This window comes from Oncorhynchus clarkii, chromosome 13, assembly GCF_045791955.1.
Source record: "Oncorhynchus clarkii lewisi isolate Uvic-CL-2024 chromosome 13, UVic_Ocla_1.0, whole genome shotgun sequence".
NCBI lineage: Eukaryota > Metazoa > Chordata > Actinopteri > Salmoniformes > Salmonidae > Oncorhynchus > Oncorhynchus clarkii.
In genome coordinates this window covers 55,416,681-55,439,330 of record NC_092159.1, presented here as the reverse complement: position 1 = coordinate 55,439,330, position 22,650 = coordinate 55,416,681, and the positions used below count along the sequence as shown (strand labels likewise).

At 47.5% G+C, this 22,650-nt stretch overlaps 1 protein-coding gene across 12 annotated transcripts in view; it reads right to left on the bottom strand.

Annotated features, from left to right (window-relative positions):
* Positions 1-22,650, bottom strand: part of LOC139365117 (trinucleotide repeat-containing gene 6C protein-like) — a 92,509-nt gene that overhangs the window by 20,147 nt on the left and 49,712 nt on the right. For 6 of the 12 annotated variants that reach the window (XM_071102513.1, XM_071102515.1, XM_071102516.1 and 3 more), the window contains exons 5-11: positions 8,530-11,172; positions 5,395-5,595; positions 2,487-2,725; positions 2,151-2,208; positions 1,843-1,994; positions 1,342-1,500; positions 220-360 (exon numbers count right to left, since the gene is read on the bottom strand). In XM_071102513.1, the coding sequence (XP_070958614.1) occupies positions 220-360; positions 1,342-1,500; positions 1,843-1,994; positions 2,151-2,208; positions 2,487-2,725; positions 5,395-5,595; positions 8,530-11,172 (3,593 nt within the window). Of the gene's footprint in view, positions 1-219; positions 361-1,341; positions 1,501-1,842; positions 1,995-2,150; positions 2,209-2,486; positions 2,726-5,394; positions 5,596-8,529; positions 11,173-13,340; positions 13,492-22,650 lie in introns of those variants that run through there. The other 6 variants (XM_071102520.1, XM_071102521.1, XM_071102522.1 and 3 more) reach the window with 3 other exon arrangements.

The window sequence follows — 22,650 nt, the reverse complement described above, 5'->3', positions numbered from 1 at the left end:
TGTGAGTGAGAGGAGATACTTGGAGGGGGCTTAGAGGTGTGTGGTATTCCCCAGGTCGTATTCATTAGGCACTAAATACGAGAAAATGAATCCAAACAAGGATCCCTCCCTACCTGAACTTGTCTAATAACAACCTCTCACTTTGACTGTCCGTTGAAAACCGTTTTACAGTTTTCCCATAATGAATACAACCCTGGTCCATGTTGTGTGTGTGTGTACCTGAGGGGAGAGAAACTGAGGCACTTGAGCGCGTAGACTAGGCTGGGAGGAGCCGAGAGGCGGCACTGACGGCTGAGGAGGAGGCTGCTGCATGGCCCGGGCTTGTGCTGCACCGCTACTGCCCAACATTCCACTCTGCATCTGGGAGGGAGGAGAGGGAGGTGGAAACCAGGGTGGAATAGCATGATGATAGGGACCCACTATTCTGCACTGTTGAGGAAGAACTGCAAGTCTGCATGTCTCTGAACCATTTACAGCCACGTGACCAATAAACTTTCATTTAGATTCATAAAAAGTCCAATGAGATTTAACAGGCTAGACAAAACCCCAAAATCTAAACCTAAATACAGGCTCCCTCTAGCTCTGTCTGTCCCCTGCCAGTCCGTCCGTCCATCCATCCATCTCCCTCTCTGCCTATCAGTGTGCCAGCCAGTCCTCTCTGCCTATCAGTGTGCCAACCAGTCCTCTCTGCCTATCAGTGTGCCAACCAGTCCTCTCTGCCTATCAGTGTGCCAACCAGTCCTCTCTGCCTATCAGTGTGCCAACCAGTCCTCTCTGCCTATCAGTGTGCCAACCAGTCCTCTCTGCCTATCAGTGTGCCAACCAGTCCTCTCTGCCTATCAGTGTGCCAACCAGTCCTCTCTGCCTATCAGTGTGCCAACCAGTCCTCTCTGCCTATCAGTGCCAACCAGTCCTCTCTGCCTATCAGTGTGCCAACCAGTCCTCTCTGCCTATCAGTGTGCCAACCAGTCCTCTCTGCCTATCAGTGTGCCAACCAGTCCTCTCTGCCTATCAGTGTGCCAACCAATCCTGTCTGCCTATCAGTGTGCCAACCAGTCCTCTCTGCCTATCAGTGTGCCAACCAGTCCTCTCTGCCTATCAGTATGCCAACCAGTCCTCTCTGCCTATCAGTGTGCCAACCAGTCCTCTCTGCCTATCAGTGTGCCAACCAGTCCTCTCTGCCTACCAGTATGCCAACCAGTCCTTCCTCTTCTCAGACTCCTATCTTCTCCTAGCAATCTTTCATTCAACTACACATTACCCCCAATTCTGCTTATGGCACCTGCCGGTTGCCTGTCTGCTGTCTAAACCCCACATAGCCGTAGACAGTGTGCTGCCTACCTGTCTGTTGTTCAAGTTTTGCATGGCTAGGCCCTGTGGGCCGCCCAGGCCCTGGCTGGATAGAGGCAGGGAGGGGAGTTTCAGGCCGAGGGGGCCGGGGGAACAAGGCATAAACGGTGAGGAGGTATGGACGTCCTCCACCAGGCTACCAACACCGTCCTGCGCCCACACAGACAGCCACAGAGGGAGAGCGTCACCATTACACTCTCAATGGGTGGATACATAGAAACTGAACCTTGCCCTGTTCAGAACAGAATCTGTCCCCTCATAACTAGTGAAGAATAGAACAAACACACTATTGAGTGAGTTACACAACAGTGTGATGTACAGTATTATATTGTTCGCTTTTTAAAAAATATATTTTTTTTGATTCCTTGATAAGTTATTTTCCATGGTTCCCCAGAACACTAGTCTGCCCTGGCTATACAGCATCTTCTCATTGAAGAACCCATGGACAATATAGGAGTGTGTGATGTTGGGGAGTGGGTCAGGGGTCATTACCTTGTCGAGGAAAGGGGAGCGATCTGAGGAGGACTCTTTGGAGTGGAGGGGAGGCCGGCAGCCCATTGGCCCCTTGTTGATCAGACAGTTGTTGTAGTCGGACATGCCCATCCCCCGCCTGTCCAGCTCTGTCTTCTTCTCCAACAGAGCACCTGAGAGAGACAGAGTAGCGAGAGTAGTGACAAACAGAGAGCAGTGAGAGAACACAGGGATATCACCAACACTGATACAGTCAGTGACAGTGATATGGACTGCATCAGGAACAAGGAGTTAACAGAGTGTATTGAGGACTGGGAGAAGAGACTTACTCATGGCCTGGTCCAGGTTCATGTTGTTCCTCTTCAGAGCCTCCTCGGCTGGATCTCTCTGGACACACACACACACACGAACAGCTGTCAGCAGAAATATCTCACAAACATGCATGTGTACGTGTGGTCCTGTGTGGCTCAGTTGGTAGGAACATGGAGCTAGCCACGCCAGGAAGGTGGGTTTGATTCCCGCGGGGGCTACCAAAATATATGCATTCACTGTTGTATTAAAGCGTCTGCTATATGGCATGTTATATTATTATCAGATGTCTAGGTATACAGATTACATCAGTGTGGAGTTTGACTCCAGAGATAGTAGCAGGCAGCAGCACTCACAGGGAAGCCCATGTCTGTCAGCTGCTTGATCAGGCGATTCATGATCCAGGCTTCCTCCTGCTTGCCCGGAATCTTCCCCTTGGGTGGGGCCTTCCTAGGTCTGTTGCCCCAGGAGTTGCTCTCCTGGGAGGCCTGGCTGCTCCACATGTCCCCGTCATCAGGGTCCCACTGGCCCCCAGACAAACCCATGTCCTCCCCGCCACCTCCGCCACCCCAGCCGTCTTGCATAGATTTGGGGGCTGCAGAGGGATAAGAGGAAATGTTGTGTTACTATCTTTTCAAATTCATTTTCATCCACAATCCTCCACAATGTTTTATTATGACGTAATATATTTGTATTGGTTCTGACAGTGGGGTGTTTGTATTGGTTCTGACAGTGGGGTGTTTGTATTGGTTCTGACAGTGGGGTGTTTGTATTGGTTCTGACAGTGGGGTGTTTGTATTGGTTCTGACAGTGGGGTGTTTGTATTGGTTCTGACAGTGGGGTGTTTGTATTGGTTCTGACAGTGGGGTGTTTGTATTGGTTCTGACAGTGGGGTGTTTGTATTGGTTCTGACAGTGGGGTGTTTGTATTGGTTCTGACAGTGGGGTGTTTGTATTGGTTCTGACAGTGGGGTGTTTGTATTGGTTCTGACAGTGGGGTGTTTGTATTGGTTCTGACAGTGGGGTGTTTGTATTGGTTCTGACAGTGGGGTATTTGTATTGGTTCTGACAGTGGGGTGTTTGTATTGGTTCTGACAGTGGGGTATTTGTATTGGTTCTGACAGTGGGTTACTTGTATTGGTTCTGACAGTGGGCTACTTGTATTGGTTCTGACAGTGGGCTACTTGTATTGGTTCTGACAGTGGGCTACTTGTATTGGTTCTGACAGTGGGCTACTTGTATTGGTTCTGACAGTGGGCTACTTGTATTGGTTCTGACAGTGGGCTACTTGTATTGGTTCTGACAGTGGGCTACTTGTATTGGTTCTGACAGTGGGTTACTTGTATTGGTTCTGACAGTGGGTTACTTGTATTGGTTCTGACAGTGGGCTACTTGTATTGGTTCTGACAGTGGGGTGTTTGTATTGGTTCTGACAGTGGGGTGTTTGTATTGGTTCTGACAGTGGGGTGTTTGTATTGGTTCTGACAGTGGGGTGTTTGTATTGGTTCTGACAGTGGGTTACTTGTATTGGTTCTGACAGTGGGTTACTTGTATTGGTTCTGACAGTGGGCTACTTGTATTGGTTCTGACAGTGGGCTACTTGTATTGGTTCTGACAGTGGGCTACTTGTATTGGTTCTGACAGTGGGGTGTTTGTATTGGTTCTGACAGTGGGGTGTTTGTATTGGTTCTGACAGTGGGGTGTTTGTATTGGTTCTGACAGTGGGGTACTTGTATTGGTTCTGACAGTGGGGTACTTGCATTGGTTCTGACAGTGGGCTACTTGTATTGGTTCTGACAGTGGGGTGTTTGTATTGGTTCTGACAGTGGTCTACTTGTATTGGTTCTGACAGTGGGCTACTTGTATTGGTTCTGACAGTGGGCTACTTGTATTGGTTCTGACAGTGGGGTATTTGTATTGGTTCTGACAGTGGGGTATTTGTATTGGTTCTGACAGTGGGCTACTTGTATTGGTTCTGACAGTGGGGTTACTTGTATTGGTTCTGACAGTGGGGTATTTGTATTGGTTCTGACAGTGGGGTATTTGTATTGGTTTTGACAGTGGGGTATTTGTATTGGTTCTGGGTTCTGACAGTGGGGTATTTGTATTGGTTCTGACAGTGGGGTATTTGTATTGGTTCTGACAGTGGGGTTACTTGTATTGGTTCTGACAGTGGGGTATTTGTATTGGTTCTGACAGTGGGGTATTTGTATTGGTTTTGACAGTGGGGTATTTGTATTGGTTCTGGGTTCTGACAGTGGGGTATTTGTATTGGTTTTGACAGTGGGGTATTTGTATTGGTTCTGGGTTCTGACAGTGGGGTATTTGTATTGGTTTTGACAGTGGGGTATTTGTATTGGTTCTGGGTTCTGACAGTGGGGTATTTGTATTGGTTTTGACAGTGGGGTATTTGAATTGTCAGTTGATTTAGACTTATTTTAGTATAGCACAGCCATGCACTGGTAAAGTTCATAGAGAAAGACTATTGGAGAATACATTCTGTGTATTCAGCCTGCCACCAGAGGTCAGTGTAGCTGCCTACTAAATAGGGAGTCAATTTGTTTTCAGCAATTATATTTCCATGACTGATCAAAAGGTGTTTTCTCATGGCTTTCCTGTTCCTCTGCAGTAGACATACGGTGAGCAATATGTTCAGAACATGGAAACGCAATAAAATCACAGTATCAATTCATATTACACATAGGACATGTATTGTGATTCTCATGATTCCATCAGCACGCAATGTAGCCTGCAGGTATCCTAGAGGTCTAGTGTCTGCAGGTAGCCTAGAGGTCTAGTGTCTGCAGGTAGCCTAGAGGTCTAGTGTCTGCATGTAACCTAGAGGTCTAGTGTCTGCAGGTAGCCTAGAGGTCTAGTGTCTGCAGGTAGCCTAGAGGTCTAGTGTCTGCAGGTAGCCTAGAGGTCTAGTGTCTGCAGGTAGCCTAGAGGTTTAGTGTCTGCAGGTAGCCTAGAGGTCTAGTGTCTGCAGGTAGCCTAGAGGTCTAGGCTACCTTGCGTAGCCTGCCGGTTGTTGGTTTGAATCCTTGAGCCGACTAGGTGCAAAATCTGTTGACGTGCCCTTGATCAAGGCACTTAACCCTAATTGTTACTGTAAGTTGCTCTGGATAAGAGCGTCTGCTAAATGACTCAAATGTTAAACATTTTGTAATGTCATGAGGTCCCAGCCATAGTGAAAACATCAGCAATTTCAATGAATCAGGAAAAATCTGATCTAATCTATAAAAAGTACTAGAGTCCTTCTCACCTGGTTTGCAAGGTGCAGATCCAAGGGGTGGGTTGCCCCGTCTGTAGGGTTCAGGGCTGTTGTCACCCACACCCCAGCCCCCATGGCTCCCGGTGGGTTTCCCCCAGGCGGAGGTCCCGTTGTCCACGCTGACCAGAGGGGGAGCAGGCTCCCCCCAGGAGGGCTCTGGTTTGGGGTGGACACTGGAAGGCTCCCCCCAGCCTAGGAACAGGATGACTTTGAGGGCACACGTGGATTGGATAACAGTACAGAGAACAACGGACCCAAAACAAACTCGCTCTGGAACCTTAGGTCCATTTTGTTCACATGTTATAGGTCCAAAAGGCTCCTTATCAGTTTCTACCCCCAAGCCACAAGACAGCTGAACAATTAATCAAATGGCTGCCCCTCCCACTGTTTATTATCTATGCATAGTCACTTTACCCCTACCTACATATTACCTCCACTACCCCGTACTCCCACACACTGACTCGGTATCGGTACCCGCGGTATATAATCTTGTTATTGTTACTTTTTTATGTATTTTTCTGAAGCAAATATTTACTAAATTAACTAAAGTCTTATTTCCTTAAAACGGCACTGTTGGTTAAGGGCTTGTAAGTAAGCATTTCACTGTAAGGTCTACACACACCTGTTGTGTTCAGTGCATGGGATTTGTTTTTGATCCTACAGGAGAAACCCCTGCACTGCCATGCATACACCTAACAAAATGCATGTATTGTCAATTTCAACATTGTGTGCATCCTTGTTCTAAATCTAAGTTTAAACAGTCACAGTGTAACAAAAACATCTAAGAAAATCATATTGCTAAAATGTACCATTCCTAACCTTTTCCTGGTTTCTACAATGCCCCTTTATGCAGGACAGGCTGGACCTTGGCCAGTCCAGGACAGAGGAGGCTGTTTAACTCTTGGCCCTGTCTGTGGTAACCAGTTGGCCTGGCTGAGAGTCAGGCAGCCCCGACTCTGCCTGTGCCAGTTTGTCTATTGCTCCAAGAGGTCTACTTCCTGGATCAGATTTCACTCTCTCAGTTATGATTATCTCCTCATCTCCTTTCCGTCATGACCACTGATGTTAAAGAAATCAATAGCTTGTCATTTTAAGTATCAGGGTTACGTGGGAAAGGAGTGAAGGAAACTAAAGACATATTTCAGTGTATACTGTATGGACACAAAACTTGCATTGTATTATTTTGTGTTGCATGGTTGATTGTGGTGCATAAAAGAGCAGCATATGGGGCAGTGACTAGCCAGAACCAGCAGGGGATCTAAACTCTCCTTCTCTCCCCCTCCTCCTCCTCCGCTCGCTCCTCCTCCTCCTCCTCCGCTCTCTCTCCCACCCTCCTCCTCCGCTCCCTCTCCCACCCTCCTCCTCCTCCCCCGCTCCCTCTCCCCCCCCTCCTCCTCCGCTCTCTCTCCCCCCCTCCTCCTCCGCTCCCTCTCCCCCTCCTCCGCCCCCTCCTCCTCCTCCGCTCTCCCCCCCCCTCCTCCTCCTCCGCTCTCCCCCCTCCTCCTCCGCTGCCCCCCCCCTCCTCCTCCACTCTCCCCCCCTCCTCCTCCTCCGCTCCCTCTCCTCCCCCCCTCCTCCTCCTCCCGCTCGCTCTCTCTCTCCTCCTCTAACTACCGACAGATGGTGGTTACTCCTATAATCACACACTTCCTCCACAGCTCAAACGTTTTGTGGCTCCAATCGCTATTTTCACAAGCCGGGTTAGTAAACAGCATTCTTGGGCTTCCTCCGCCACGTGTGCCCACGTGAGGTTGCCACAGTTACGCACACAGATGGGGGCGCCCGTGTTGTTGTTGTGAAATCAGAAGAGAGCAAGCTTCAGAGAAGTAAAGGGGGTGGGGTCAGGGCGGGCTGGCATCGCTTTCACCAATTTGGTTCTTCATTTAGATGGAAATCTAAGAGGCGAGGTTTTACCTTTAAACGGATCAACGTTTTGGAGCCAAGCATGTGTTCGCTGTGCGCCACCTAACAAGATGTTGTGTTAAGTCATAGGTAGAACAGACAACTATTTCCTTGTTCTTGTGTGTTCACAGTATAATAACAGTTGATTGAACTGCAACAACGGTTTTAAGATGCCGCTTTTTAACAAAACAACTAATCTTTATCAGGCCTGGCACAGTGAATTCATTCTGCCTGTTAGGTTTGTAAAACCCACAACACTGTTCTCCTCCCATGACTACATGTACAAAACGTAAACACAACACTGTTCTCCTCCCATGACTACATGTACAAAACGTAAACCCAACACGGTTCTCCTCCCATGACAACATGTACAAAACGTAAGCCCAACACTGTTCTCCTCCCATGACTACATGTACAAAATGTAAGCCCAACACTGTTCTCCTCCCATGACTACATGTACAAAACGTAAACCCAACACGGTTCTCCTCCCATGACAACATGTACAAAACGTAAGCCCAACACTGTTCTCCTCCCATGACTACATGTACAAAACGTAAGCCCAACACGGTTCTCCTCCCATGACTACATGTACAAAACGTAAGCCCAACACTGTTCTCCTCCCATGACTACATGTACAAAACGTAAACCCAACACGGTTCTCCTCCCATGACAACATGTACAAAACGTAAGCCCAACACTGTTCTCCTCCCATGACTACATGTACAAAACATAAACCCATCACTGTTCTCCTCCCATGACTACATGTACAAAACGTAAACACAACACTGTTCTCCTCCCATGACTACATGTACAAAACGTAAACCCGACACGGTTCTCCTCCCATGACTACATGTACAAAACGTAAACCCAACACGGTTCTCCTCCCATGACTACATGTACAAAACGTAAACCCAACACGGTTCTCCTCCCATGACTACATGTACAAAACGTAAACCCAACACGGTTCTCCTCCCATGACTACATGTACAAAACGTAAACCCAACACGGTTCTCCTCCCATGACTACATGTACAAAACGTAAACCCAACACGGTTCTCCTCCCATGACTACATGTGCAAAACGTAAACCCAACATTGCAGGACGCTTCACAACTTCATAAGACTCCTGATCTAAAAGCTAGATGGCATTGTCAAAACACAAGATTATCAAGGACACAATCATAGTAACACTATAAGCAGTCCATTCATAGAGTATGTCTTCTCACCTGGACCCATGAGGGGTGGTCTGCTGTGTGGTGGAGGCGCAGTCTGGTGAGGCATGGCTGTGTCCATGGGCCCACTGCTCTGGCCTGGGCCCTGGGGGTTGTGGCCCCCATGGCTCTGGAGGGGTGGTGGGGGGCCGTGGTAGGTGTGATGTGGTGGGTGGTTGTTGTTGTTTCCAGGGGGGCATGCGGGGGCGTTCCCTGGGGGTCTACCTTGGGGTGGCCCTCCTCCCCCAGGGTTGTTCTTGTCCCAGAGGTTGACCGTCTTGTTGTAGGCGCCCGGGTCGCCCCAAGCCGAGGTGCCGTCGTCAATCTCCATCTTGCGTCGGATGGAGGGTGGGGAAGGTTCCTCCCACCCTGTGGGCTCTCCTCCTGAGGGGTCCTGCTTGCTCCCTCCTCCTCCCCCGTTGCCCTCCCGGCCTGATACACTGGGCTTCACGGGGCCAGGGCCTCCCCAGGATCCCATGCTCCCTTCTCCACCTCCTGCCCCGCCCATGCTCCCTCTAACTCCTCCGCTATTGCCGTTGGAGCTCTCCTGGGGCTTGCCGCCCCATCCTTGGGCAGGGCAACTTGGGCGCTGCTGGGCCATCGCTGGCTCCCCCCAGCCTCCACCAACATTTCCCCCCATCCCCGGACCAGGTTTTCCCCAGCCTCGGTTGCTCTCTTTCCAGCCTCCTGCTCCTTCTCCCTCCCAGGGAGGGTTGGTGGTGGGACTGCTCTTCTTGCCATCTGCAGGCTCTCTCCAGTCCCCCCCTCCTCCATTGCCCCCTCCTCCAGCGCTGTTGCCCCAGCCGCTGTGGGGCGGCTTGGGCCCATCTCCCCAGCCCTGGGGCTTGGGGGCCTTGCCGTGGGAACCATCCCAGCTTGGGGACTTTTCCTCTGGAGCACCCCAGGACTGGCTCCCAGCTTTGGGCATGTTGGGGCCTGACCCGGGGCCTCCTGGTGGGGGGTTCCCCCAGCCCCCAGGACCGTTGGGGGGATTCTTGCTGCTCGGTGGTTCACCCCAGCCAGAGCCGGGTTGGCTGGCTGGAGGCTTGGAACCACCCCAGCCAGGGGCAGCCTGAGGACCAGGCCCGGGACCCTCGCTCTTGGGGTCAGCCCGATGAGGGGGTCCGTGGCTGGGGTTGGAGGGCCCTTGGGCTGTCTCGGTGGGAGTGTTGGGGCCGGAGCCTCCCCAAGAGTCCGTCCCGGCAGCATCTGCCTTTCGTTGGGTGCGTGCCGCCTCCTCCATGTCCCAGGACGTGTGCTGGCGGACGGGGGTCTGGCCCCAGCCTGTGTTGCACAGCACCCTGGGGTCCAGGTCAGGGGCTGGGAGCAGGGGGGCAGGCTCATCCCTGGACGACCGGTCCTGTCGGAGGGAGTGTCCCTCTCCATCCATGCCCTCGCTGCTGCCCTCGCTGGCCGCCGTGGTGCTAGGGGCTCGGGTGCTCCAGGATCTGGCCTGCTGGGGAGGAGAGCTGGGGGCGTCCCAGCCCCCCTGGACCTCGCCAGAATGCTGCTTCCCCCAGGCGTCTCTGCTGCTCTGGCCTCCCCAGCCTCCAGAGGTTCCACCACCACTGCTTCCATGGCTCCCCCAGCCCCCGGCCCCAGAGTCCCAGCCCGAAGGCTCCGCGGAGGAGGCGACTGACTTGGAGTCTCCATTGTTGCCCCAGACGGAGCTGCCATCCTCTCCATTGACCAGCTGGGAAGCTCCAGGAGGAGGCTGGCCCAGGGAGCCCATACCTCCGGAGGGGCCACTCCAGCCGGACACGCTGTGGATAGGGGGCTCCTGTTGCTTGCTAGTATGATTTGGTCCGTCAGTGTTAAGGTTCTGAGGTTCTGAGCTGAAAGACACATTCGTGGATGAGGATGGGTGTGGCTCAGATGATTCTCCCCAGGAGTTGCCTCCCCCAACCGGAAGGTTGCCGTTGGTGCCGCCCACCATGGATCCTCCTCTGATGCCGTTCCCCTGGGCGTGAGAGGTGCCTGGCGGGTTGCAGAGGTTTGGAGGGGGTTGAGAAGAAGGGGGTTGATTGGGGTTGGCTCCCCCTGAGCTGCTTGCCCCCGCTCCTCCGCCCCCGTCGTGCCCCAGAACGGGCCAGGCCGAGGGGTTGGCATTGGGGTTCAGGTTCAAGTTGGAGGTGGTGGAGGAAGAGGAGCCCCAACCCCTGCCTCCTCCTCCTCCCATTGGGCCATCACTCTTCCCCTCCCCACCCCCGACAGAGGAGGACTGAGGAGGGCCATGGGGGGAGGGACCGGGACCAGATCCCCAGCCCCGATTGGCTGCTCCTTGGCTGGAGGCCATGCCGACCGTGCCTGCCCCAGGGTGATTGGCTGAGCTGCCGGGCCCAGAGCTGGCTCCTTTGCTGCTGGGGTAGTTGGCAGGAAAGTGGCCTATCTGGCCGTTGGCCCCCGTGGCCATGCTCATACTGCTGCTGCTGCTGCTGGCCGGGTCAGTGTCCGAGGGGCATCCTCCTGCAGGGCCCTGGCTCTGGCTGCTGCGGGAAATGGAGGGCCAGGCCTCGGTGTCGCTCTCGTCGATGATCACTGTATCCCAGCCACTGTGATTGGCCGACGCTGAGGCGGAAGTGGCACTCCGATTGGCTGGCTGGTGTCCCCAATGGGGATTCTCATAATGGGCTCCCGGGCCACTCTGTGGGGGCAGCTCTGTTGGATGAGAGAGGATGGAGAGAAAGAGAGGATGGAGGGAGAGAGAGGGAGAAAGGGACAAGGTTAGTATGTCTTCATACCTAGAAGATAACATGACAACAGTTGGCATCTAAACATATGCCAAGAGTGTGCAGAGCTGTCCTCAAGGCAAAGGGTGGCTACTTTGAAGAATCTCAAATGTAACATATATTTTGATTTGTTTAACACTTTTTTGGTTACTACATGATTCCATATGTGTCATTTCATAGTTTATGTCTTCACTATTATTTTACAAAGTAGAAATTAGTAAAAATAAAGAAAAACCTTTGAATGAGTAAGTGTTGAAAACTTTTGACCGGTAGTGTATATGCCAAAATGTTCCCAAACTGGAGATTTAACCGATGATGGAGGACCCTTCAATTCTGGCTTCTGGAGCCCACCAGTCCCCATCTACACAGTTCCCGGCTGCGCCTCACAAAAGGATAGTTTTAAAATCAGCCAGTTAAGATTAGAATTTCGATTACAACGTGCGCATAGGCTGTACTTGTTTTAATAGCCTACAATGTTTATTCAGCTCAAATTTACTCACGAGGCGATGGCATACAACTCAGTGTAGGTATAGGCTAGTGTTTTTATTGGTTTTCTGTATTCATTTCAGGTTCACAGTACTGACCGAACCGAGGTCCCCGTACAGAACAGTTTGGTGCGAATACGCCACTGCGTATAACTAACTATAAGTTAAGTAAAACTATAAGATGTCATTTGGTTTGCTAACTTGTTAGCTAAGTGGCTCGATGTTAAGATCAAGCTTCTTGGTTACAGCAGAGACATTCAATCCCCTCCTGGATCAAGAACCCGGTTGCCTAAATGATTTTGTGTGTCATTATTTTGATAACTAAATAGCTCCCCCTTGTGTGCACTTCTGGTAATACAGTATACCCCGGTATGGTACAGTATGACAATCTGTCTACTGTCCAACCCTGGTTGAAATGTTGTGGGAGTTCTGTTTATTCTGCATATTTCCAAATACCCCGGTATACAGTATTAACGGTATATCGCCCAAGCCTAGTAATCGCAACAGCTTTACCCTAGTTGCAGCCATCTTGGAATAAAGTGGGAGGCCTAGGTGGAGTCCACCGTCAGATCCGAAGACACCCATCCTCAGTCCTAACCCTTGACCCCTTGAGTCCTGCAGTTCAGCCTCAGTCTGGTCCTGACACCAGCTTCACAAACATTTGGCTCGACTGATAACCACTCTGCCCTGGAGTGTATTCGATTAGGTGAAACACTTTACATTTGTTCCGGCATCATTGTGATGTGTACAGCTGATATGACAAACACAAGTACCTAAACTACACAATACAACATTTATATCTGAATGTTTCGTAACGTTGCACCCCTGCTGTACAGAAGATTGCCTCCCAGTCCCCTCAAATCTCTCTACTGCCTCTACTCCTCAAACCCAAACAGTAGGATTTCTTTCTCTTCCAATAAAGAAACCACTGCTGAGAGAGGCTTGGGTAACAACAGTTCTAGAACTATCCCCTGAAGCAGCTTGGTGCATAAGAAGTGAGTCAGTCCAAAAGCCGTGGTAATCACTCTGCCTCCGCGTCAGTTCCCTCTCGTTGTTTTGGGTGTGCCTCCACATGCATGTGTGAGCGGAACGGACTGCACACACACAGCGTCTGCTTTTGTCTGATCTTTAAATGGGGAGAGATGCTGTTTGTCTGCAAGCTTTTGCTGGCTGTCTGTCTCTCACTCTCTGCAGAGCTTAGGCTTCTTCCAATGATTATATACAAATGGAAAAACAGAAAGAGAGGGAAGGAGAAAAGGACAGTGTCTCAGACACAGCGGTGTGGTTTCTGTGGTGTAGTACAGGACGCCATTTTATCAAATCTGAACCAGAGCCAAAAACGCTCAGAGCTACAGTCTGTATCTGTTTCTCTCTCTCTCTTCCTGCAGCACGGTCGCTTCTCTGAAAAAACACACTAAAACTATCCTCATGAAGATATTCATCAGAATGTCATCTGTCGCTGCTGGATGTTTTCCGTTGCAAAATCGTACTTATCTTAGTACTTGCATGCATTTAAAGGCAATCGCGCACTACAATGCACAATGCAGTGAAAGACGCCCAGTGAATAAAGAGAAAGAGAGGGGGGATCACGGGCGAAAAGCAGGAACAATACCTGAGGAGAGGTACCTTCCGACCATGGTGAGCGAGCGCTACGTTTGGAGCGAAGCGGTGGCGGCGCAGGCGGCCATCCCCGTGTGTCTCTAGTCTCAATATGTCTGCTCGGCTCGCCAGGGCTTTCAGAGGCTCATTTTTGAAATACTGCCAAGAAGCTGCGAGCTCTCGCGGCATGAGAGAAAGACACACACCCTCCCCCCTCTGCTCTGCTACAGCCTGCTTTGGCTTGGCTAGAGCCATCCTGCCCCTCTCTCTTTCTCTCTGGCTTTATTTAGAACTCCGCTCTATTCCTATCCATGGAGAGAGGATATTCTCTCTCTCAGAGAGAGTAGGGGCAGGCGTAGAGGGTTATGGTTAAAGCCGAGAGCATTTCATTGTGCACTCAATCCGCTCGCTCACGAGAGAGAAAAAACTAAACAAAAGGGAGATTCCTTTTTGCTGCCTCCCTCCCTCCCGCTTTCATGCTTTTGGAGTCATCACTAAATGTTTAGCCAGGACCACTCCATTTACAATGAGCACAGCCTGGCCACAATGGGAGCCTCTCCAAAAGCAGAAGAGAGGAAGAGTTTTTGCTGCATCGTTGAGTGTTCAGGAATGACACTCAAATGTGCACACACATACCCAGGAAAACATACGTTCACCCGCACACTCAGACAATAACACGCATCGACACATGCAGGTATGCAGACACATTCTATGCACATATGCATCCAGATACATATGCATGTACACATATCATATGCATGTGTGTGTACACACACACACACACACACACACACACACACACACACACACACACACTCACACACACACACACACATCCCTCCCCCTCCTGCTTCACAATGATTTCCTATAGTATGCTGGCAGATGACGCAAAAACTGCTGTTGTGTGACGTCCCAAACAGAGACAGACTAGTCTGCAGCGGGACTACACAGCACATACCAGAGCAGCTCCCTGGAACGCAAAACAGACACAGTTTGGCCCGGAGAAACACTACCACTTCAACGGCTGCATGGAAAACAGCATAAACACATGAAATGAAGCTCACATGGAGGTGGGCAGGAGGCCAAGAAGAGCTAAACATCTGTCTTTACACAGTGAGGTCTGGAGTGACGGAGTGAGGCAGAGAGAGATAGAGGGAGGGAGGGAGGGAGGAGAGAGATAGAGGAGGAAAGGGAAAGCATGGCAAAGACAGGGAGAAGAAGAGAGAAAATTAGGTAGAGAGACAGCAGAGAGGAGGGGTTAGAGAAAAAGAGAGCTAAACAGAGGAGGAGGGGCAGGCCGCTACCGGGCGCTAGCTAGAGGCAGGCCGCTACCGGGCGCTAGCTAGAGGCAGGCCGCTATCGGGCGCTAGCTAGAGGCAGGCCGCTATCGGGCGCTAGCTAGAGGCAGGCCGCTATCGGGCGCTAGCTAGAGGCAGGCCGCTATCGGGCGCTAGCTAGAGGCAGGCCGCTATCGGGCGCTAGCTAGAGGCTTGCAAAAGAGAAGCAGTAACAGCAGCAGCTCCTAAACTAACTGAAGGTGGGTATTGTTTACAAACAAACCTCTACTGCTCCAACACACAATACGTCCAAGTCCCACCAGAAGAACAGTGGTTCCTTATGTGTAAACCCAGGCCCCAGCCTTTTCCACTGTGTGTGTGGTGTGTGTCAACGTGCAGTGAGGTCATCAAAGACTCTCTGATTGGTGCTTTGTGTATAAATAATGCCCTTCATGTAAACTGTCTGGATGGCACTTACCCAAACCTCCAATCCACTACCTCGCTGCCGTTTCCCAGAAACGCGGACGGATGGTGAATTGCAATCTCAGCCTAGACATTGCTGTTGATAAGGTTTTTGTTTAGTAGTTTTTCCTTTCATTATGTTTCAACAAGTTGGGTTTGTAGGGTGAGAGAGTGTGAAAGTGAGGGAGATGAGGAGAGGAAGAGAGTGTGAAGGTGAGGGAGATAAGGAAGAGAGTGTGAAGGTGAGGGAGATAAGGAGAGGAAGAGAGTGTGAAAGAAAGTGAGAGCAGGAGGAGAGCTGGATAGTCACAGTCAGCACAGAGAATGAGAAAAAGTGGAAGAGAGAGTGAAGAAGAGATGGATGTGTTAGTCAGGTCTCAGCTGGGTTGGTCCAGGCATAATGAAGACCCCCGGGGGCAGGAGAGGAGAGGCTTGTAGAGAGAAAGACGGCTGCTCTTTCAATCCTTCCAACCAGACACACACTATTACTTACCATACACACACACTGCTGCACCCCCACCATCAAACCTCCTCTACCATTCCCATGATTAGCCTACAGTCTGATGACTATTGGCCCATAGAGAAACAATATTAGATGAAAACATGCTCAACTGAATTGTGTGATGTCCTGTCAACACACTCACCCCGAGTAAGGCACAAGCCCAGTATGCTATAAACAGATGTAACCCAGAAAAGCTGCAACTTCGAGTGGCAGACTTTATTCAACATCATCTTGATTATAGAAGAGCAACACACATTGGGTCTGAGACGAAAACAAAGCAGGCCATGCAAACACGGAGATTACCACAACAAACTGTAATGTGGGTAAATAACTGATAGTAGAAAATGGCAGCATTACATACAGCAGGGACGTCCTTGTATTGCTTTGACTACTATGAAGTAGAGATAGCTGGATGTTTGTCTCAGTTTGTTCAAGGCCACCGAGTCTTGTATTATTGACCATACCTTTTCTAATAGATTCAGTGGAGTACAATCTATAGATAGAAATCTGAAGAATAGTGCTGAGACAAAGGACTATTGACTAAGCCCCAGGTGGCACAGGCCTTCTAATAATAAAGTAACCACCATGCAAGTAGTGTGTGTGTGTGTGTGTGTGTGTGTGTGTGTAGCCCGTCACTGTACGGTTACAAAACATTTAGACGGGCAGAGGGGAGGGGGCAGTGTGAGGGAAGACAGATAAGGTCTTACACAACAACCTCCACTGTGTCCCTGTTCTCCTGTTGTGTGTGTATATGACGTCGTGACGTAAATCTGGCGACACCACTGGCGGCCATTGGGCCACAGAGAAGGCAAGCTGGGTCCTCAGCTCAACGAGAGGAGACACCAACAGACAGACTCTAGGATGGCAGCCTATCGCTGGGGTCCTACAGCTTCCAGTGTTATGCAGTTGTTTCAGCTTGCTCTTGATAAAATAAGAATCTGGTAGATGACTCCTACACTGTATAATTGTATCGAGTATCATTGGGATGGAGCTTAGTGCATAGGCGTTAATGCACAACAACCCTACTGCTAAAATATGTAAAGGTAACACTTCTATGAGTGCCGTTATGAGGACACAGACATACTTTAAAAAGCAATGCAAAACACCCTCATAAAAGCCAACTACAGATGTAGGATCTCAATTTGATCACCCTGTTGCAGGACAACAGATCAACCGCTACGAAAATGTGCATTAATTATAATCCATATTTCCTGTTGCTGCAAAACTATTTTCCTGCTGTAACAAACATCCTCAAATTAAGATACCTCGATTTTATTACATTCAGCCTTTTCTAAAATGGAATAAATCGTTTTTCCCTCATCAATCTACAGACAATACCCCATAATGACCAAGCAATTTTTATTTTATTTATTATTATTATTATTTTTAACATTTTTGATAATTTATAAAAAAAGTGAAAACTATCACATTTAAATTCACTACCGTTCAGAAGTTTGGGGTCACTTAGAAATGTACTTGTTTTTGAAAGAAAAGCACATTTGTCCATTAAAATAACATCAAATTTATCAGAAATACAGTGTAGATGTTGTTAATGTTGCAAATGACCATTGTTGCCGGAAACATAGGCGTATAGAGGCCCAATATCAGCAACCATCACTCCTGTGTTCCAATGGCACGTTGTGTTAGCTAATCCAAGTTTATAATTTTAAAATGCTAATTGATCATTAGAAAACCCTTTTGAAATTGTTAGCACAGCTGAAAACTGTTGTTCTGATTAAAGAAGCAATACAACTGGCCTTCTTTAGACTAGTTGAGAATCTGGAGCATCAGAATTTGTGGGTTCGATTACAGGCTCAAAATGGCTAGAAACAAAGACCTTTCTTCTGAAACTCATCAGTCTAAGGACATTTCTAAGTGACCCCAAACTTTTGAACGGTAGTGTTCGTATTCAGACCCTTTACTCCATACTTTGTTGAAGCACCTTTGGCAGTGGTTATAGCCTCGAGTCTTCTTGGGTATGATGCTACAAGCTTGGCACACATGTATTTGGTGAGTTTCTCCCATTCTTCTCTGCAGATCCTCTCAAGCTCTGTCAGGTTGGATGGGGAGTTTTGCTGCACAGCTATTTTTAGGTCTCTCCAAAGTAGAGGTTGACCAATTAATCAAAATGCCCGATTAATAAGGGCCGATTTCAAGTTTTCATAACAATTGGAAATCTGTATTTATGGACACCGATTTGGCCAAGTTTTATTTAAATTTTTTACACCTTTATTTAATCTTTATTTAACTAGGCAAGTCAGTTAAGAACACATTCTAATTTTCAATGACGGCCTAGGAATGGTGGGTTAACTGCCTTGTTCAGGGGCAGAACGACAGATTTTTACCTTGTCAGCTCGGGGATTCAATCTTGCAACCTTACAGTTACCTAGTCCAACGCTCTAACCACCTGCCTCATTGCACTCCACGAGGAGCCTGCCTGTTACGAGAATGCAGTATGCCAAGGTAAGTTGCTAGCTAGCAACTTATCTTATAAAAAAAAAATCAATCAATCATAATCACTAGTTAACTACACATGGTTGATATTACTAGTTAATCTAGCGTGTCCTGCGTTGCATATAATCGATGCGGTGCGTATTCACGAAAAAGGACTGTCCTAGCTCCTGTGTACCTAACCATAAACATCAATGCCTTTCTTAAAATCAATACACAGAAGTATATATTTTTAAACCTGCATATTTAGCTAAAAGAAATCCAGGTTAGCAGGCAATATTAACCAGGTGAAATTGTGTCACGTCTCTTGCTTTCATTGCACGCAGAGTCAGGGTATATGCAACAGTTTGGGCCACCTAATTTGCCAGAATTTTACGTAATTAGGACATAACATTGAAGGTTGTGCAATGTAACAGCAATATTTAGACTAATGGATGCCACCCGTTAGATAAAATACGGAACGGTTCCGTATTACACTGAAAGAATAAAAGTCTTGTTTTCGAGATGATAGTTTCCGGATTTGGCCATATTAATGACCTAAGGCTCGTATTTCTGTGTGTTATTATGTTATAATTAAGTCTATGATTTGATAGAGCAGTCTGACTGAGCGATGGTAGGCACCAGCAGGCTCGTAAGCATTCATTCGAACAGCACTTTTGTGGGTTTTGCCAGCAGCTCTTCGCAATGCTTCAATCATTGCGCTGTTTATGACTTCAAGCCTATCAACTCCCGAGATTAGGCTGGTGTAACCAATGTGAAATGGCTAGCTAGTTAGCGGGGTGCGCGCTAATAGCGTTTCAAACGTCACTCATTCTGAGACTTGGAGTAGTTATTCCCCTTGCTCTGCATGGGTAACGATGCTTGGAGGATGGCTGTTGTCAATGTGTTCCTGGTTCGAGCCCAGGTACGGGCGAGGATGAGAGATGGAAGCTATACTGTTACACTGGCAATACTAAAGTGCCTATAAGAACATCCAATAATCAAAGGTATATGAAATACAAATGGTATAGAGAGAAATAGTCCTATAATTCCTATAATAACTACAACCTAAAACCTCTTACCTGGGAATATTGAAGACTCATGTTAAAAGGAACCACCAGCTTTCATATGTTCTCATGTTCTGAGCAAGGAACTTAAACGTTGGCTTTCTTACATGGCACATATTGCACTTCTACTTTCTTCTCCAACACTTTTTGTTATTGCATTATTTAAACCAAATTGAACATGTCTCATTATTTATTTGAGGCTAAATTGATTTTATTGATCTATTAAGTTAAAATAAGTGTTCATTCAGTATTGTTGTAATTGTCATTATGACAAATAAATAAATAAATTGTCCGATTAATCGGTATCGGCTTTTTTTGGTCCCCCAATAAACGGTATCGGCATTGAAAAATCATAAATCGGTCGACCTCTACTCCAGAGATGTTCGATCGGGTTCAAGTCAGGGCTGTGGCTGGGCCACTCAAGGACATTCAGAGACTTGTCCCGAAGCCACTCCTGTATTGTCTTGGTTGTGTGCTTAGGGTTGTTGTCCTGTTGGAAGGTGAACCAGTCTGAGGTCCTGAGCGCTCTGGAGCAGGTTTTCGTCAAGGATCTTTGTACTTTTCTCCGTTCATCTTTCCCTCGATCCTGACTAGTCTCTAAGTCCCTACCGCTGAAAAACATCCCCAAAGCATGATTCTGCCACCACCATGCTTCACCGTAGAGATGGTGCCAGGTTTCCTCCAGACGTGACGCTTTGCATCAGCTTGGTTTCATCAGACCAGAGAGTCTAGTTTCTCATGGTCAGAGTCCTTTAGGCGCCTTCTGGCAAACTCCAAGCGTGCTGTCATGTGCCTTTTACTGAGTGGCTTCCGTCTGGCCCCTCTATCATAAAGGTCTAATTGGTGGAGTGCTGCAGAGATGGTTGTCCTTCTGGGTGGTTCTCCCATTTCCACAGAGGATCTCTGGAGCTCTGTCAGAGTGACCATCTGGTTCTTGGTCACTTCCCTGACAAAGGCCCTTCTCCCCCGATTGCTCAGATTGGCCGGGCGGCCAGCTCTAGGAATAGTATTGGTGGTTCCGAACTTCTTCAATTTAATAATGAGGAGGCCACTGTGTTCTTGGGGAACTTCAAATGCTAAAGAAATGTTTTGGTACCCTTCCCCAGATCTGTGCCTCGACACAATCCCGTCTCGGAGCTCTACAGACAATTCCTTCAACCTTGTTCTCTCTGATATGCACTGTACTTATAAGGTATCTATTTATTTTTAATACATTTTCAGAAATTTCTTTGAAACCTGTTTTAGTTTTGTCATTATGGGGTATTGTGTGTAAATTGATGATTTTTTTTTATTTAATCAATTTTAGAATAAGGTTGTAACGTAACAAAATGTGGGAAAAATCAAGAGTAGGAATACTTTCCGAATCCAAACATAACACCATTGATTGTGTGTAGGGCTGTGACGGTGTTGGAAGTTAAGGTTAGGGTCATTTGCCAAGTCAACCAGGATTAGAGCATAGACTTCACTATTACCATTACACTATCATCAATAGCATTTCAATTATTATTATTATTCAAGTTATTATTACCTCTAAATTAAGTCTAGTATTCCAATTAAGAAATGTCAGATTGTCAATACCAAAATGTGACAATTTAACACACAGGCTATCAGAATCAAAAGAAATGTGCAAATTTCAGTGTTTTGATACACTACGTTACTGGTTTGTGTGTCCATTTTGTTTCAATGTTACTGTTGTCTTAGACCTAAAAAGCCCTATGTAAAAAGGGGAGGTTACAATTCTGTTTGTACATGGATATGCTTCTTAATTAATAAACATATTTGGAACAACCCAATACACTTCACTATAATCATGGCATTTCATTATTATTATTTAGGTTATTACTTATAAATATTAAGAGAAGACCCCCACAATGAGAGAAATAATGTAGGCTAAGCGACTGAAAATAGGCCTTTTACAAGAATAAATCATGACAGGAGCATATGATTCTTATTAGATGGATTCCAGACAGGCAACTTCAGCAAACTTTCTGAGTGGACATATAGGCCAGTAGAGAGAGAGAATCAGCGAACTCACACACACCACTGTAAAAGGACCCGTCAATCAAAGCCACCAGTATGTCAGTCAAGAGCAAATATTTCTCCCTTCCTTAAAACATATTAAAAAACCTAGGCCTACCATAGGCTTTCTGAAAGTAGGCTATAAGATCATGAATTGGCAAGGAAAGTATGAAGAGGAGAAACAGATGTGATTGTCATACTATCATTAAAATAGCAGCAAATAAAAAGGCTAAATGTCCATAGCCTATTTATCAGCGTTGATTAGTCTATAAAATTAAGAAACGATTCTGTATCAAACTATACCATGCCAGGTTGGAGAGGACGGGCACATTATAGGCCTCAGAGCCAGAACAACCTTGTCGACTGCTGTTGAATAATGAATAAATAGTCAGACACATCCAACCTTTTTAAAAAGATAAGAGTTATTCATCTACTAGCAGGGAATGATAAGGTGCAGTGTAGGCTAGAAGAACACCAGCGCTTCTACACCCCTGTGCATCGAGAGGTTGAGCTGCTGGAGCATCAAACAACCGTTGGAAAGAGGAGACGTAGACAGTTTAATAGACTAAGTCAGCAAAACAATTGCTTATAGTCATTAGTAAATACTCCCGCTATTAAGCCAAGTTGATCTACCTTATATCATCTTAAATATTTCCCCCCAAAATGATTGTATGCCTATTTACATGGTTGACCGTTATTGATTTTATTTTATTTGACATATTTCATCCATAACTGTCAGTTACAGGGTTATTCAATTACCGTCACAGACGTATTTATGTGCATTTTACACTGACTGTTCTTTCTGATGCATTTGGAGCGGCAGGGTAGCCTAGTGGTTAGCGCGTTGGACTAGTAACCGGAAGGTTGCAAGTTCAAATCCCCGAGCTGTCGTTCTGCCCCTGAACAGGCAGTTAACCCACTGACTTGCCTGGTTTAATAAAGGTAAAATAAAATTAAAATAAATGTGTAATAATTTGGGGTAGGTGCAACATAAGACAAAAAAATGACAAGGTTTGAGTGAGAGGACTAACTGGTGTCTCCAAGAGCCCACACCTCTCTAAAGCCTGCACAGTAAGTCATTTCAATGCACTTTTATGACTGAAAGAAGAGTCTTCAACAAAAAGGTGCATTTTGTTTTTAGCTCTCCTAGCTGTGCTGTTGAGGAACAAGCACACTTGGTGTTTTGTTTGGAATACAGGCCTGCATCCCTGCCATCACACAATTACAGTTGTTGTTTACGTGATCCAAGGCAGTTCATAATGTTGGTGAACATAAGTGCATTCAGATGCGTGGTCTGTGGCAAATGTTGTCCACAATACAACAAACACAGGCTCATTGTGTTCAGGATAACCCAGGGTAAAACACCAGGTCATCTTGTAACTGTACATCAAATACAGCGATCATAAATGTTGACACTGACATGGACATGGACATGTGTTGACACTGACATGGACATGGAAATGTGTTGACACTGTATATTCCATTCGTTTTATGATATGGAAGTGTGAAGTGCACATTTGGACTCCTGGGTGTTTGGCTTGCTTGTATGACATCAGTGGTATTTAT